Source organism: Aricia agestis, chromosome 14, assembly GCF_905147365.1.
Source record: "Aricia agestis chromosome 14, ilAriAges1.1, whole genome shotgun sequence".
In the NCBI taxonomy this organism is placed as follows: domain Eukaryota; kingdom Metazoa; phylum Arthropoda; class Insecta; order Lepidoptera; family Lycaenidae; genus Aricia; species Aricia agestis.
In genome coordinates, this window is record NC_056419.1 from 15,717,539 (window position 1) to 15,733,119 (window position 15,581).

At 36.2% G+C, this 15,581-nt stretch overlaps 1 protein-coding gene across 1 annotated transcript in view; it reads left to right on the forward strand.

Annotated features, from left to right (window-relative positions):
* The first annotated feature begins 12,125 nt into the window (after positions 1-12,125).
* LOC121733497 overlaps positions 12,126-15,581 on the forward strand; it is a 47,973-nt gene continuing 44,517 nt past the window's right edge. Inside the window, exon 1 of the mRNA XM_042123753.1 lies at positions 12,126-12,321. Within this exon, the coding sequence (XP_041979687.1) occupies positions 12,259-12,321 (63 nt within the window). The 5' untranslated portion in view covers positions 12,126-12,258. The remainder of the gene's footprint in view (positions 12,322-15,581) is intronic.

Here is a 15,581-nt window from a genome sequence, read left to right on the forward strand (position 1 = left end):
TTTTCTCCAACTTTTGAAAAAAATAATTTTTCTCTGGCTTCATACTAATCTGATCCATACTTCATAGGAAAATCGTTAAAACTTCTAAACTATCTGATTTAGAGCACTGAAGTAAAGAATTTATTTAAGATGAAAACCTCCTCTATTCTTTTAAAATAAAAAAGAGTCAGTTTAATGTGCTAGATTTTTCACAAGAAGCCATTAGTTAAAAAATGCACCATTTTTTTTCTTAAACTTTAGTTTTTCTATGTTTGGTTCCACGAAATTTATAACATACTAGATGTCCCGCGCGGCTTCGCCCGCGTAAATTAGAAATTTTACAGAATCCGTAGGTACATTTTCCCATAAAAAATATTTCCCCCGTTTTTCCCACATTTTCCTGAGTTTCTTCTGTCGTATTAGTCTTAGAGTAATAATATAATATAACCTTCTCGATAAATGATGAGTCTTACTCGATAAATGATCTATCTAACACTGAGATAAGTTTTTAAATCGGACCTGTAGTTTCTGAGATTGACGCGTTCAAGCAAACATACTCTTCAGGTTTATAATATTAGGTAGATATAGATTTTTTTTAATTATCGCTTGACAAACTCGAGTCTCGATCTAAAATACTATGATATGGTAGTGATGATGATGATGATGATGATGAAGAATGTAATTTGCATAGTAGCATATGCTTTCTGTTCTTAAAACAACGCCGAAACTCCCAAACTTGTATCTATAAAGAATCAGGAATTCTCTCAGCACCTTCCGAACCACAGTATACCAGGTATATCTCGGTGCAAAATCTTACTTGTTGGTAGCATATGCTTAGAATACTTCTCACGAAACCGAAGTCACCATATCGACGGGTGCAAAGTAAAAAGAGTCATCTACAAAACAGCAACTTTTCAGGAGAGCGCATAATAGGAAAAAATGCTCCCATTTTGTCAATTTCCGATCAAATTTATTGAAATTTTCATCATTGTTTCATTATTTATTAATGAATCCACATGTATATTTAATTTCTTCTAATTATGTTTAATTTACGAGATATTGTAGTTGTCTGCATCTACATTGCGCTTGAAAATATGACAACTGAGTTAACTACCACTTGGTCGTTTCTACGTGGGAATTAAAAATTATATTTATTGAAGTATTTTTACCGATTACTAGTACGATTATCAGTAACTACGTAAAGTGTAACACTTTATATTATTAAAATTATTATTAAAAGTAAGTTATATTATTAAAATATGTAGTTAAACGTTTTACATCTTAAACACCCCAAGTTCAGAACATAATTGCGTAGATATCTTTTTCTACGTTGTCGATTCGGTGCAAGGTACACGATTTAGAAGGAAGTTAAAATATGAAATACTAGCTTTTGCTCGCGGCTTCGCTCGCGTGGAATTTGAAAATCGCGTAAATTGCAAATATTCCCGTAAGCTCCCTTAGAAACATGATGTTTTTCCAAGACCAAAAGTAGCCTATGTTACTTTTCATCCTTTCAATTAAGTTTATGCCAAAAAACAATACGATTTGTTTCTTCGTTAGAGCGTGAAGGAAGGACAAACAAACAAATAAATAAATAAACATACTTTCCCATTTATAATATTAGTATGGATATACTTAGGAATCATTCATTTACTTTCGTAAAAATCGTATTTTCTCACAACAAAAATGAAATTCTGTGTCAATACTTTAATTATTTTAAACTAATTTAAAAATTATTCAGTATCATTATCAGTACAGGAACTATGTTGTAAATTATTATAATTTAGGCAGAGGCTTATTAAGTCTTTGTACTTGGCACTTGTAAGCATGATGGGTTCATTATAACATCATAAGCATCGCCGGACGTTTTACACCATCGGAGGGGTGCATACGATTCTTCAGAACACAAAATGAAATTTTATTTCAACGATTTCTCAATTGCTTCTCGTGATCACAGAGATCCCAAAACCGGTCAAAGATAAGTTAATAGAAAAACTTCGCGAGAACTTGCAAATGCTGGGATATGATGTTACGCAGGTTGCAATTTACCATTTCTGGACTGATGTAATTGTTTACCTAAATTTTGTCGTAATTTACGTCTCGTATCAATACACGTGTCTTTATTTCTCAATCGCCTTTTCTTTAGATCAATATGTAACTGACGTCTTTTTCTACCGTTTAACGAGGAAGGCGTAGAACATTCACTTGATGCCTCCACTGCCGAAGAAGCATCAATGGTGTTGTCTATAGAAGATTTAAAGTTTGAGAGGGACAATATACTCGATGGCCTGTTTGAGTTAATAAACTCAAGCAGGTCATAGATTATATGAGATCAAAGTATCTGTTTAATAAAAAAGAATATATAATATTTTGATCTAATACTGATAATGGACGCGGCGGACTTGAAGTGATGAACTGTATTCTGAGGGTGTTGGCGTATTTGTTAATTTGCTGAGATCGACAAATTTTCAAAATCATTTTATATTTCAGACTGAGAGTGAACTGGTGTGACTGGCCTAGAGTATTCAGATCATGGGGACTTATCTTATATTCATATGTCTTCATCGGTGACACATCAAGGTTTTCTATAAGATGTTCAATAATTTCATCGGACAACACAGTATTTTGCTCGATAAATTTATCACTTATGTTCTGGAAACTTTCAACTTCTTTAAAAAGTCGTTTTGGACTTTCTGAACATGAAAAAACAGTAAAAAATAACAGTAACAAATTAGAAGTCAATTAATATAGCTAACAATAAGAATTAACATAAATAGGTACTCATAAACATAATAAACAATACTAATTTGCAAAAGTAAATTGAGACATCTAAATCACAATCGCAACGTAGAAAAAGCTATATGGCAGATAGCCGCTTATGCCGCATAACATGACCCCCGCGCGTCCCGCGTATAGACGACCAGCGGTAGTTATCCGCATCTACATCGTGCAATTTCACAAAACAAGAGTAGATGTCTTCTTTTACGTGACAAAAGTACCAAAAATAAGGTGATATTTGAATTTTTGTTTTTGGTATGTTGTAGAACATGATATTTTAAGCTAGTTTCTACAAAAAAACGAAAAACTCAAAATTGCAGATGACTTTTTTTACTTTGCACCCGTCGATATGTTTCCCTATAAGTTTTGAGGAGTTCCCTCGATTACTTATGGATCCTTCATCAGATCATCACTTTTCTGAATATAATACCAAATTGGGATGATACCCTATATACCAAAAGAAAAATTTTGAAAATCGGTTAACCAACGGCGGAGTAATCGTTGAATATAAGAAAACGAACATAACACCTCCCCCATTTTGAAAGTCGGTTAAAATTGTAGCCTATGTGTTATTTATTTAATATTTTAATCAGCACATGAATTGAATAACAAAATTTTTTTCAAATTAATCGTAGCACCATCTGTCAGGACAAACTAAAATTGAAATAGAATAATATTGAATGCGATGATAGCGCCGTCCGCCGGATCTAATGTAAAACATTCCAAAATCAACAACTCCTTATAAATAAGAAATTAATTGAAAAAACATTTTCCAGTAGACCAAACTGTAAATCTAAACCATTCTCGAATCTCCACGAACACACAAAAAATTTCATCAAAATTGGCCAAGATAAGATAAATCCGTTCAGCCGTTCTCGAGTTTTAGCGAGACTAACGAACAGCAATTGATTTTTATATATATAGATTTATTTTTCGATTTCTATATAGTCTTATTAAAAAAATAATCGGACAGAGTAACAACTTAAGTTAGCTAAAATAAAAAAATAATCGGACAGAGTAACAACTGAAGTTAGCTAAAATTGTGTTTATTTATGTACTATGTATTTTGAGACTATGCAATTTTGTCGCGTTCGCGATTCACTTTCACTTTTGTTGAGTTTCAGAACGCGATATTAGGTCCTCCAACGCGCACGCGAATTTGAACTTTATGCAGCGGTAATAAATTACAAATTGACTCTCCATTTTATTTAGAAAACGTTTGTATGGGAAATAGAAAAATGCTGTTTTGAGGATTTTCCCGGCAATTATTCGAATTTTTCTCACCTTTTAAACCTTCCCTAGACCTCCACGAATAATTCAAGACCAAGATAAGATAAATCCGTTCAGCCGTTCTCGAGTTTTAGCGAGACTAACGAACAGCAATTGATTTTTATATATATAGATTGGCTGTGTAAGCGTAGTCCACAAGTTTAGCTATCAAATGAGACCTTTTTTATCTTCATAGGATATTTACATGAGAAGTACTAGTCAGATTAGTGTGAACGCCCGAGAAAAATTAAAATGGCTGCCATTTTACAACCGTGAGAGAGAGAAAAAATTTGAGAGCCAATTTGTCGATAAAATATGCCATAGATAATGACATTAAAGGATCGAACACCGGTGTCGGGACACATCTATATATATATAAAAATGGATTTTCAAATGTGTTAGTCGCGCTAAAACTCGAAAACGGCTGAACGGATTGGGCTAATTTTAGTCTTAAAATATTCGTCGTTCGTATAAGTCCAGGGAAGGTTTTAAAGTGACACGAAGTTCACCGGGACAGCTAGTGACATATAAAGTGTAACTGTGTAACACAAGTTATTGTTGATACCTCATAGATTTTTGAGTACATCAAGTCTGACTACCCTGCCGTATAGTATCGCGGTGCGCCCCGTGCCATGTATTTTGTATTGTAGATGTAAGCGTAATTTATGTTGATATTAAGACACTAATAAATCTCTTTTCATTATAACTTTCGTGTCTCATTTTGCCAGAGGAGAGCCATTTCACTTTATTCTTACAAATTTTAATAATTTGCGTTTAGTAGTCAAATAAACTAATATATTTCGTGCGGAACAACAGAGTACAGACTACTCCGTTGTCAGCGGAGTCACAAGTAACAACCCTGTCGAGGATGTATTGCTGCCGCGTAGGGTTGCCACCCGTACTTTATTATAAAGGATTGTACGTTATTTCAGGCAATTGTACTTTGTACTTTACGAAAATAATAAAGTACGCAAAAATACTTTATTCCAAACTAGATGACCCGATGAACCTCTTATCACCTATCTCCCAAAATAAACCCTCCCTGGGCTTCTACGAATGTTTGAAGACCAAAATAAGCCAAAGCGGTTCAGCCGTTCTCGAGTTTTAAAGAACAAAGTACAGAATTTATTTTTATTTATACTTAAGTAAGTACAGATAATTTCATAAATTGTTTTTATACTGTGTACGGTTTTTTTTCTCACCTAAAGTAGCCGATGTACTTTGTTTGCAAAAAAAGGTGGCAACCCTACTGCCGCGGGTAGCGCGAGTACCACAAATTTTCAGTGTGTAGCCGCATAACTTCTATAGTTCTTAGACGCAGCGAGTCCCACATAAACGCGGTAGGATTTCCCATGCCAATTCCCAAGCAGGATGCAAACTAGGGTTTTTTTTGTAATTGATATTTACAAATGTGTAGGTACATACAACAGATGGAGCTACTTGTATCAAATTTATCAAATAATTACATATTCTTATATCTTTAAACGAGAAATTCTTGTATATAATCATTTTCATCAAATGCTCGGTATTATATATATATATATATATATATATATATATATATATATATATATATATATATATATATATATATATATATATATATATATATATATATATATATATATATATATATATTATATTTACATTTTAATTTTATACCAGTTGCAGCTCTTAATATTATACAGCTGCAACTGGTATAAAATTAAAATGTGTTAAGTAGATAATATGTGATTTTAGATTTTTTACAAAATATGTGTACCTACTATGTATTATATGGAGCAGAATCAAATTTATCAATCAGATTCAGAAATCAGAATTCAGAAGTAATTTGTTTACATATTATGTGAACATTAGATGGAGCTAGTAGTATCAAATTACATAATAAAATCGTATAGCTGTATTAAAATGTATTAACTTATTTTTGACCGACTTCCAAAAAGGAGGAGGTAATACGTTCGACTGTATCACAGATTAGGCTGTATATATCTTTTTTTATGACATCAAAACTTTACTTCGTTCCATAGATCCATCATCCACATTCCACGGCATAAAGAAATCAATTTTGCATTAGGTAAGTACACATTGCTCTATGTAAACCAGAGTATAGATCATCAGATATACATTTGTGAGTGTATTTGTGTGATGTAAGTTCTAATAAGTGATAGTACAATATGATTGATGGTAACATTGCTTCGAGGAAACCGACTGACAAAAAACAGTGATATAATGTCACATACAACTCTTACACAAGATAAATGTAGAAAATGATCGACTGGGGCTCGACCGAATGAGACAGATCCAATGATATTCTACTTGTACAGATATGTTACGTCCATACTATTTTCCGGCTTAAATCTCTTCCGAACAATTTTCAAATTCAAAATTGCAAACATTGACAAATTTGACAGATAAGTGAAACAAAAGATATGAAAAACCAAGGGCGTCGCCAGGGGGGGCAGGGAGGGACAGCTGCCCCCCCCCCCCCCTAGAGACTCTAAAAAACGTTGCCAAGTATAATGCAAAAGCAACGACCACTATAATATTAAAATCTGGTACTTAATAGATGTAAGGCTCGTAGTACAAGTGAAAAGTTTCATGTGCTGTCGACTTTACCTACAATTCATACCTACTTTTCTCATTTATAGAGAGTGAGTAAAGTATGAATTGTAGACTGTAGTAGGTAAAGTCAACTTGCCCCCCCCTGCGCCATCGGCTGGCGACGCCCTTGTGAAAAACCATTTACATAAAAGAGACAGTTCTATTTTTAAACGTCGAATCGTATCGCTGTCTCTTTCTTCGCCTAGCTATGACGAAAATTCGATTTTTTCCAGATTGTTCGAAAAAATAATTGAAAATGTAAATAATCGAGGTATTTATTGCAATCAAGACATGTGGTAAGAGATTCCATGTGTTTAATTTACTTTCGAGTCATAATTGGTACATTTTAGAAACACGCACGACGTCATTTTCAATTTATTTAGGTAAGACAAGACGCGGCACATTCGTGACTGCGCTCGATGCAGAGTGCAGACTAAATAACAGACCCAATTGGGCCGTATTCGAAGCTTCACAACGCGCGCGGTAGTAACATATTGGTTTGAGTATTTCATCATTGGTGATAACCTAAAGGAGTTGACCGATGTGAATTGCAACTCGCAAAACCAGAGAAGTTACCAACGCATGCTAAGTTGTATAAACAGTCTATTGGCAGCTACAGCTGTAATGTCAGGTTACAAACAGGTAACAGGTTACAAACAGGCAGGGCCGGTTTTAGCACTACCAGCGCCCTGGGCGAGATTCCTTCGGCGCCCGGGGTGCTGATAGTGCTGAAAAAAATTGGCGACCTATAGTTTGCCTTCAACGCCCCTTTTTATCCGGCGCCCTGGGCGGTCGCCCAGCCCAGCTCAGCTCAGCTAACGCCGCTACTGCAAACAGGTGATCACTGATCCGTTTGCTCGTATCCCGGTTCATTGTATGTTTTCGCAACAATTCCGATAGGATAACGTTAATACATACTTAATATCAAATACCCTGATAAGTTTTTACCTCTAGGGCCTAGGCTCTAGCAGAGCGTCGAGTGTGAGTGTTTGCATCGCGGCGCGTGGCGTCGCGCGTCTTATCGCAAAAGCAAAATGTAGTTTTTTTTGGGATGCTCAACGCAGTGTTGTGGCCTGGCCTATAGCGATAATTTTAATAGCATCGAATTTGTTACAGTAGACCTTTGTCTGAAACAGCTATACTTACAAATTACTACTTAGCTAAAAGCCGAGCTTTGTGAGGGCTCGCGTCGTCACACCTTGATTGACTGATGATGACACGTCATCTACTTACATACTTACCTAATATAGAAAACTTTGACTGACTGATAATTACAAATCTACATAATATATAAATAAAAATTACTATGTTTAAAGCACAAATCAATAGGCGTGATAGTTTTTCCGTAAAGTGTACTTACCACAAAATGTACAGGTTGTGAGTTGTGACTTGTGGGATATACGTCTAGAGCTCGCTTCGCTCGCCCTGATAATAATATTATGTAATTTTATAACTTGTAATCTAGTCTCACTAGCCTGTCTCAAAACATGAATAATACATTTTTCAAATTCTTGTATATACAATGTGTCCCGACACCGGTGTCCGATCCTTTAATATCATAATGTATGGCATATTTTATCGACAAATTGGCTCTCAAATTTTTTCTCTCTCTCACGGTTGTAAAATGGCAGCCATTTTAGTTTTTCCCAGGCTTTCACACTAATCTGACCAGTACTTTTCATGTAAATATCCTATGAAGATAAAAAAGGTCTCATTTGATAGCTAAACTTGTGGAATACGCTTAAACAGGCAATATGTTATAAATTTCGTGGAATTCAGGGGCGGATCTTGAATTTGTGGGGCCCTGGGCTAATACTGCTTAGGGGCCCTACCTAATTACTCAACAAATTACTATTTTGACAAGAAACTGTTTTCTGTAGTGATGTAGGTCTATTTATACTTAATTTTAATATTATAAAACGGAATAGTTAGTTTGTTTGAACGCACTAATCTCAGGAACTACTGGTGCAATTTAAAAAAACTTTCAGTTTTAGATAGTCCATTTATCGAGGAAGGCTATAGGCTATAACAGAAAAATTGCTGCTCCAGACTCCAGTAGTTCGTGAGATAAGCCCTTTCAAATAATTTCCCCCGTTTTTCCATAATTTCCTCTATTTCTTAGCTCCTATTAGTCTTAGCGTAATAAAATATAGCTTATAGCCTTCCTCGATAAATGGTCTATCCAACACTGAAAAGATTTTTCAAATCGGACCGGTAGTTCCTGATATTAGCACGTTCAAATAAGCCCTGTCAAATAATTTCTTCCCGTTTTTTCCACATTTTCTTCTATTTCTTCGCTCTTATTAGTCTTAGTGTAATAAAATATAGCCTTTACCCTTTCTCGATAAATGGGCTATCTAACACTGAAAGAATTTTTAAATCGGACCAGTACTTTCTGAGATTAGCGCGTTCAAACTAACAAACAAACTGCAAATTCTTTTATTTGGTCATCGCACTGTAGGTCCTTTGTTAAATCGAAAACCTATCGAAAGAACTGATAATTAATGAAGACATCCTGGAGAAAGAACGCTCTGCTCCCCGTGTATTATATTTCTATATGGCTCTGCTTCACAGCTAGTGATCGGCATCGTAAAAAAATCTTTAAGATGGTATAGCAGTTTGGGAAAACATCAACAAGTTTCTTTTCATAAATTAGCCAAAAAATTTCATTGCAAGAGGTGTAAGACTCTGTCTTAGACTGCAGTAAATAAGATTTTAACTGAATTCACTCATTCACTAAATGTTCGTCTACGGCATTTGGATAATGCGCCAACCTTATGATCGGTTTTTTTTTAATTCTAGATAATTTTTATTATTGACAATATCGTCGTATAGCCCGAGAAAAACTAAAATGGCTGCCATTTTACAACCGTGAGAGAGAGAAAAAATTTGAGACCTAATTTGTCGATAAAATATGCCATAGATCATGACATTAAAGGATCGGACACCGGTGTAGGGACACATTGTATATTTATATAAGTAATATTATACTTAACTGGAATCTCGGAATCGGCTCCAACGATTTTCATGAAATTTAGTATACTTATAGGGGGTTTCCGGGGCGATAAATCGATCTAGCTAGGAATCATTTTTAGAAAATGTCATTTTATTCGTGTTTTATCGATTTATCGAATACCGAGCAAAGCTCGGTCAAATAGCTAGTTTAAAATTAATATAGGACACCGGACAGTGGACATAACGGACAGTAAAGTAACCCAATTGACCTCATCAATGCGCTCTAGTCTCTAACTCTCTACCGATGTCTGAATGTGAGCCATTAGGTAATTACTGTTCGGTATTTTATATTACATTTTGGTAATCGCGCGTAATTGCAGACTACAGTCCTCTTTATACTATGCTACAGTCGTCGGAGTCAACGAGACGTTGTGCTAGCAGCTAGACGATTCTAGATCGGTATTTGGTTGTCATCACCTTTATTAGTTGTGGTCTGTGCCCTGTGGAGGTCACTTCTTGTTCTCCAAATGAGAACCTTCTGTCTTGAACTTGAATCTAATGTACTTAGTTAAATACAATAAAAGTTCTACGTAAGGTTTATGACGACATACATATACCGTACTTACTTAAAATAATTTATATTATTTAATATTTTATAATTATTACTATCCTAAGCGGTCACATTCGACCGCGATAACAATAGATTTCCACGAATCCACGATCGAGGGATTAGACAAAGGAACTACGACCAATAACTTACAATGTGACAGACATCGTACTTAATTATAATAAGTTTAAGTATTCTTAACTTTTAATCCTCTTTTTAGCCGAAACACGTATAACTTTTCCTTCTCGTCTACCAATTCGAAGGTACAGTTTCTGACCTCTGTTTCGCGTAGTGTATAATATATTATTCTTTGCCTCTGTATAGCCTTTGTGCACAATAGACATAACTCTGTCTACTCTGCTTTGTGCAACCAATCTAAAGGCGCGATTCCATCGCCGTACACAGCGTGCGCCGCGGTGGAATCGCGCCTTAATCGGCAAACGGTAGGTACATAAGCTGCATAAAAACTTGTAAACTGCCACCAGTGAGGCAGTGACTCAAGCTGGTGGATTCAAGTCAGCAAGTCTCCGGTCCCCCGCACCGAGGGGAGTGGGGACAGTCTTGCGGTCGACGTCCAACGAGCGGCCAATTGTTGATCTAACTGTTGTCAATTACCTTGTCAGGTCTTGAACTCTTGAGTCTAGACTGGTTATAATAATTATTAACATATATAAGTACTTATAAATATTATTTAAGATTCAAAATGCATTTCACTGTGTTATAACGAGGAAGAAAAACGAGGCCAGTGGCAACAGGTTGTTATTTTTATGTTATTGTTATGCGCTAAGTATATTATAATATTAAGTGGAAGTTTTCTCATACTCTAGATGTATGAGAAAACTTCCAAATTTTAGAGAATCCAGAAAGAAAAAAAGAAGAAAAGAAAGACGAACTCAGAACTGAGATTGGTAGTTTTGGCACACCCCCCGCACTGTGGCAAGTTGGCAACTGGCAGCTACAGTTCATTGACCTTGAACTTTACTACCTTGACCTAATGCCGCGATATTGATATCTAGGAAGTCGAACCGTTGGAAATTAGGCGGAAGATTTATATAATTAATTCATATGATACTTAAATACAATATTATGATGACCTATTGACTATTCAAGTATTCACCACGCAGTAGCCTTTCGGTCAGACACTCAGAGATCACGGCCGTCTAAAAACACAATTCATCACAAGTCAATAAATAAAACAATAATAATAATAATCAGAAAGACCGGAATCTAAATCTCCACTCCAATATCAGTAGGTACGCTCCACACACATTCTGATTTTTTCAGATTACGAATTTCATAGATCGATCTGTAAGAATATGAATTTCATATTAATTATTAATTTCCGGCTGTGTGCGGCCAGAATAAGAAAAGAAAAAGAATAAAATATTAAGTAAATATTATGTCAATTGTCAACCAAAGCTGATATAAGTGTGTAAGTACAAAATTATCAAACAATAAAATCAATTTACGTTTTAAAATTATTAAAACTTGGAATTTGGAAGCGCAACTTTGATCCTCTTCCTGTTGTCGAAAGTTTGGAATTTGTAGGACTCATGCCTGTTTTCACCAACCGCCTCCTAACGCTAAGTGGTCCCCTAGCGGCCATTAAGGGTACAAATCCTTCGAGATTTCACGAATTTTTGTGTCACGTTCGTCCTTAGGGCGTAAGAACTTTTGCAAAACATTACTTTTTTTTTTAAATGTATTTGTTTTAAGAGATATTTGACCCGCAAAGATCGCTAGGGAATACTTAGCGTTAGGAGACCGTTGGTGAAAACAGGCATTAGATTCTAAAAGTTGTCGGGATGGGGCGCGGGGCGCGGGAGTCCCGTATCCCGAGTCCCGAGTCCCGAGGCGCTCCCGGTCTCGAGCCGGCTGCGCCCCGGGCGTCGCGCGCCACCGCCCGCTGCCGCTGCCCCCGCCCCAGTGCCTTACAGGCCGCGCGAGTAGGAGCACGCGTCGAGCGCGCGCCCCGTGTTGTGTTTGCAGTGAATGAACGAAAACTAGTGTCTAACTCTACTGGATTCGGTCTTTAGCCTGGTGCAGGTGTTCAGTGAGCGGGAGCCAGGATGGGCTGCGCGCGGGGGTGCTCCGCGGACAAGATCTTCGTCTTCATCAACATAGGATTCGCGGTAAGCTTTTATTATCGAAAGCTTTGAAGTGCACTCAAAAGGAATTCTCGAGTCTTGACCGAGAGCTCAATAATATTCCAACGTAAAAATAATTATGTCAAGTATTATACTACCCGAAGATCGAGGGAGCTTTTAAAAGCTGTTTTCAAAGAAACAGATTTCTCCACTTTCCTACTTTCAAGCTTTCGTACAGTTTGTTTTATATTATAAGTTCTGACTTCTCTATACACCTCACGGGTTGCTCGACACAACGACTGCGTCCACTCCCAATTTACAGTAAACTGTATGATTTATTTACCAATTACCACCCTTAAAAATAAAAGCTTTGTACACAAATTCACTCTTTCAAATAAGTAAGTAGGTACATAATATTTCTATTCAAACGAAAATGATTTTTTCTCTTTTAAAACATCCTCCTATTTTTGACCCCACGATTAGCGTGGGGTCAAAAATAGGAGCGTGCGTTTGGTGCGGGGCAAAACCCTGTGCAGGGGACTGTTGCATCTCGCTCACATGACCACAATTATTTACAAACTACTTGAAACTGTTACTACTCAATACTCATCATAGCAGCACCGTCAGCAGCTGCTGGCCTCAGGCCTGTAAGCTGCGGCCGTAGTACGGTAGCCAAAAAATGTGTAAAGTTGTACACTTCTGACTAATGGTTCCATTAATAAGTCCTCAACAATTTGAACGACTTAGATTTTATCCGCAATATAGTTCCGAATTATGTGTTTTTGCATTCAAAAGTCTATAAAGGATGGCCGAGTAAAGGAATGCGGGCACCTATTTAGTGAGCTACCTGCGACCCCAAGCAATATGGAGTATTTTTCTCTGCTCTCATTTCTCACGAATTAAAAATAGGTCGTTTGCTTTGTTGATACTAAGTTTGCTTGGAAATCAATACATTCCGGATTGGTGTAATTTCCAAGTAAAATCTTTTATTATCTTCCTACATGTTTCGCAAAATCGCTAAGAAACGATGAATTTCCTTCCTGCTAGGAGCTAGAGGCACAGAATAGATTATAGAATATAATAATAGTACAACTAGAGGCGAGGTTTGTTTACATTTACTCAGCAGGTCGAGTACTACCACAGAATAGATAATAGTACAAGGTACTACAGGCTACAGGGCACAGCTACAATACCAACATTACAAACAAAACACAATTTATTGTTATCTTTAAGATTGTTTCAAAGACATTATTCCAAACAAAAAATAAAAAAGCTCCTGTCCAAAATATGAGGAACGAAAAAAATCCATTGTTTTTTAATAGCCAACTAGATTTTATCGTTTAAAAAATGTTCCTATTTAACCAGCTCCAGTTAAGACTTAAGAGTAATTAATTACCCTGTTATAAGTAAGTAGATTTTTCTAGTAAACCAAAAGAACAAAGATTATTATAATTTTGGGCAAGGTACTTAATTTCGTGATGCTATTGTTAAAATTCCTTGAATACGTCTTAATCCCTAATTAGGACTAAAATGAGACTCATTTATAATTATCATAAATTCAGATGATTATGAGTATGACTACAATAGGCGGGCCGCCCGTCTTGATTGCATATTGTCAGTCTCACAATCGACAATCAGCCTGAAATATTATATTAATATACATACATATAATATAAGTTTTTATCTCCTGAAAACTTAATTAATAAATATTTTGAGAGCCACAGAGCGTGGGAGAGCCATGCTTCGGCATGAATGGGCCGGCTCGACCGGAGAAAAACCACGTTCTCACAAAAAACTGGCGTGAAATAGCGCTTGCACTGTGTTTCGCAGAGTGAGTGAGTTAACCGGAGGCCCAATCCCCTACCCTATTCCCTTCCCTACCCTCCCCTATTCCTTTCCCTTCAAATTCCTACCCTATACCCTCTTAACGGCCGGCAACGCACCTGCAGCTCTTCTAATGCTGCGTGTGTCCATGGGCGACGGAAGTTGCTTCCATCAGGCGACTCGTTTGCTCGTTTGCCCCCTTATTTCATTAAAAAATATAAATATACTTTGTCGCTCTCACGAGTCACGACTCACGAGGCTCGCATTTTACGAGTAAGATTTACAACACGTGACGAGTCACGACTCACGACTACTCACGAGGGTTCCAATGCGGCGTGGGTTTTAACTTTTAGCACGTGTGCCGTACCAATATTTCAGACTTCAGTATCCATTTTCCCTTTTTTTTATAATTGACTTAAAAATAGAGGAAGCTGAAATATTAATCCCATCAAAAACATCCTGTAAGAAAACCAAGTCTCGCAACTCAGTTTTTATGTACTGTAAAAATTTATGAGATCCATGCAATACCAAGTCGATTAATTTATTCAGTCCCTACCTAGGGGACCGAAGTCTCAAGTTATTACGTAAGTTATTATCATATCAATATTAAAAATCTTTTACGTTTTAAATAAACAGATCGACTTGGACATCGCATGATTAGATTGTTTAGTATAACAATAATCACTATAAATTATACAGTATCACACGGCACCACGGGCCTGCATCAATCGCATGGAGCGCAATAGACTAAACAATCTAATAATATAATAATTATGTATAAATTGTAAGATACATTGAGTTTTCATGCGATGTCCAAGTCGATCTAAGTATTTATTTAAAACGTAAAAGATTTTTAATATTGATATGATAATAACTTACGTAATAATTTGAGACTTCGGTCCCCTAGGTAGGGACTGAATAAATTAATCGACTTGGTATTGCATGGATCTCATAAATTTTTACAGTATAAAAACTGAGTTGCGAGACTTGGTTTTCTTACAGGATGTTTTTGATGGGATCTCACTTCTTTTTGTAGAATCCTACTTTTCTCCTTTTTGGTACCTTTTACTGCTATAAAATATATCAATAACGATTTTTTAAGGAACAAATAAAACTAACAATTAATAATAATATAATAATTATGTATACAGTATTACTATACTACTTGCCTTTCATGACTATCCAATATCCATATTAATATTATTATAAATGCGAAAGTGTGTTTGTTTGATAGTCCTTCTTTCACGGCCTCGCGAAGCAACCAATTGACTTGATTTTTGACGTAGACTTAGTTGAAAGGATGAAGAGTAACATGGCTACTTTTGGTCTTGAAAAAACGTCAGGTTTACAAAAATATTCGTATTTTACGCGATTTTTGAAAAAAGCGGCCGTGCCGCTTTTTTGCTTGACTTGGCGGGGGCACTGCCGTGCCCCCAAATATGTTGTTCATGTTAGGCCCTCGTGTCAGTAAAGTAGGTTGA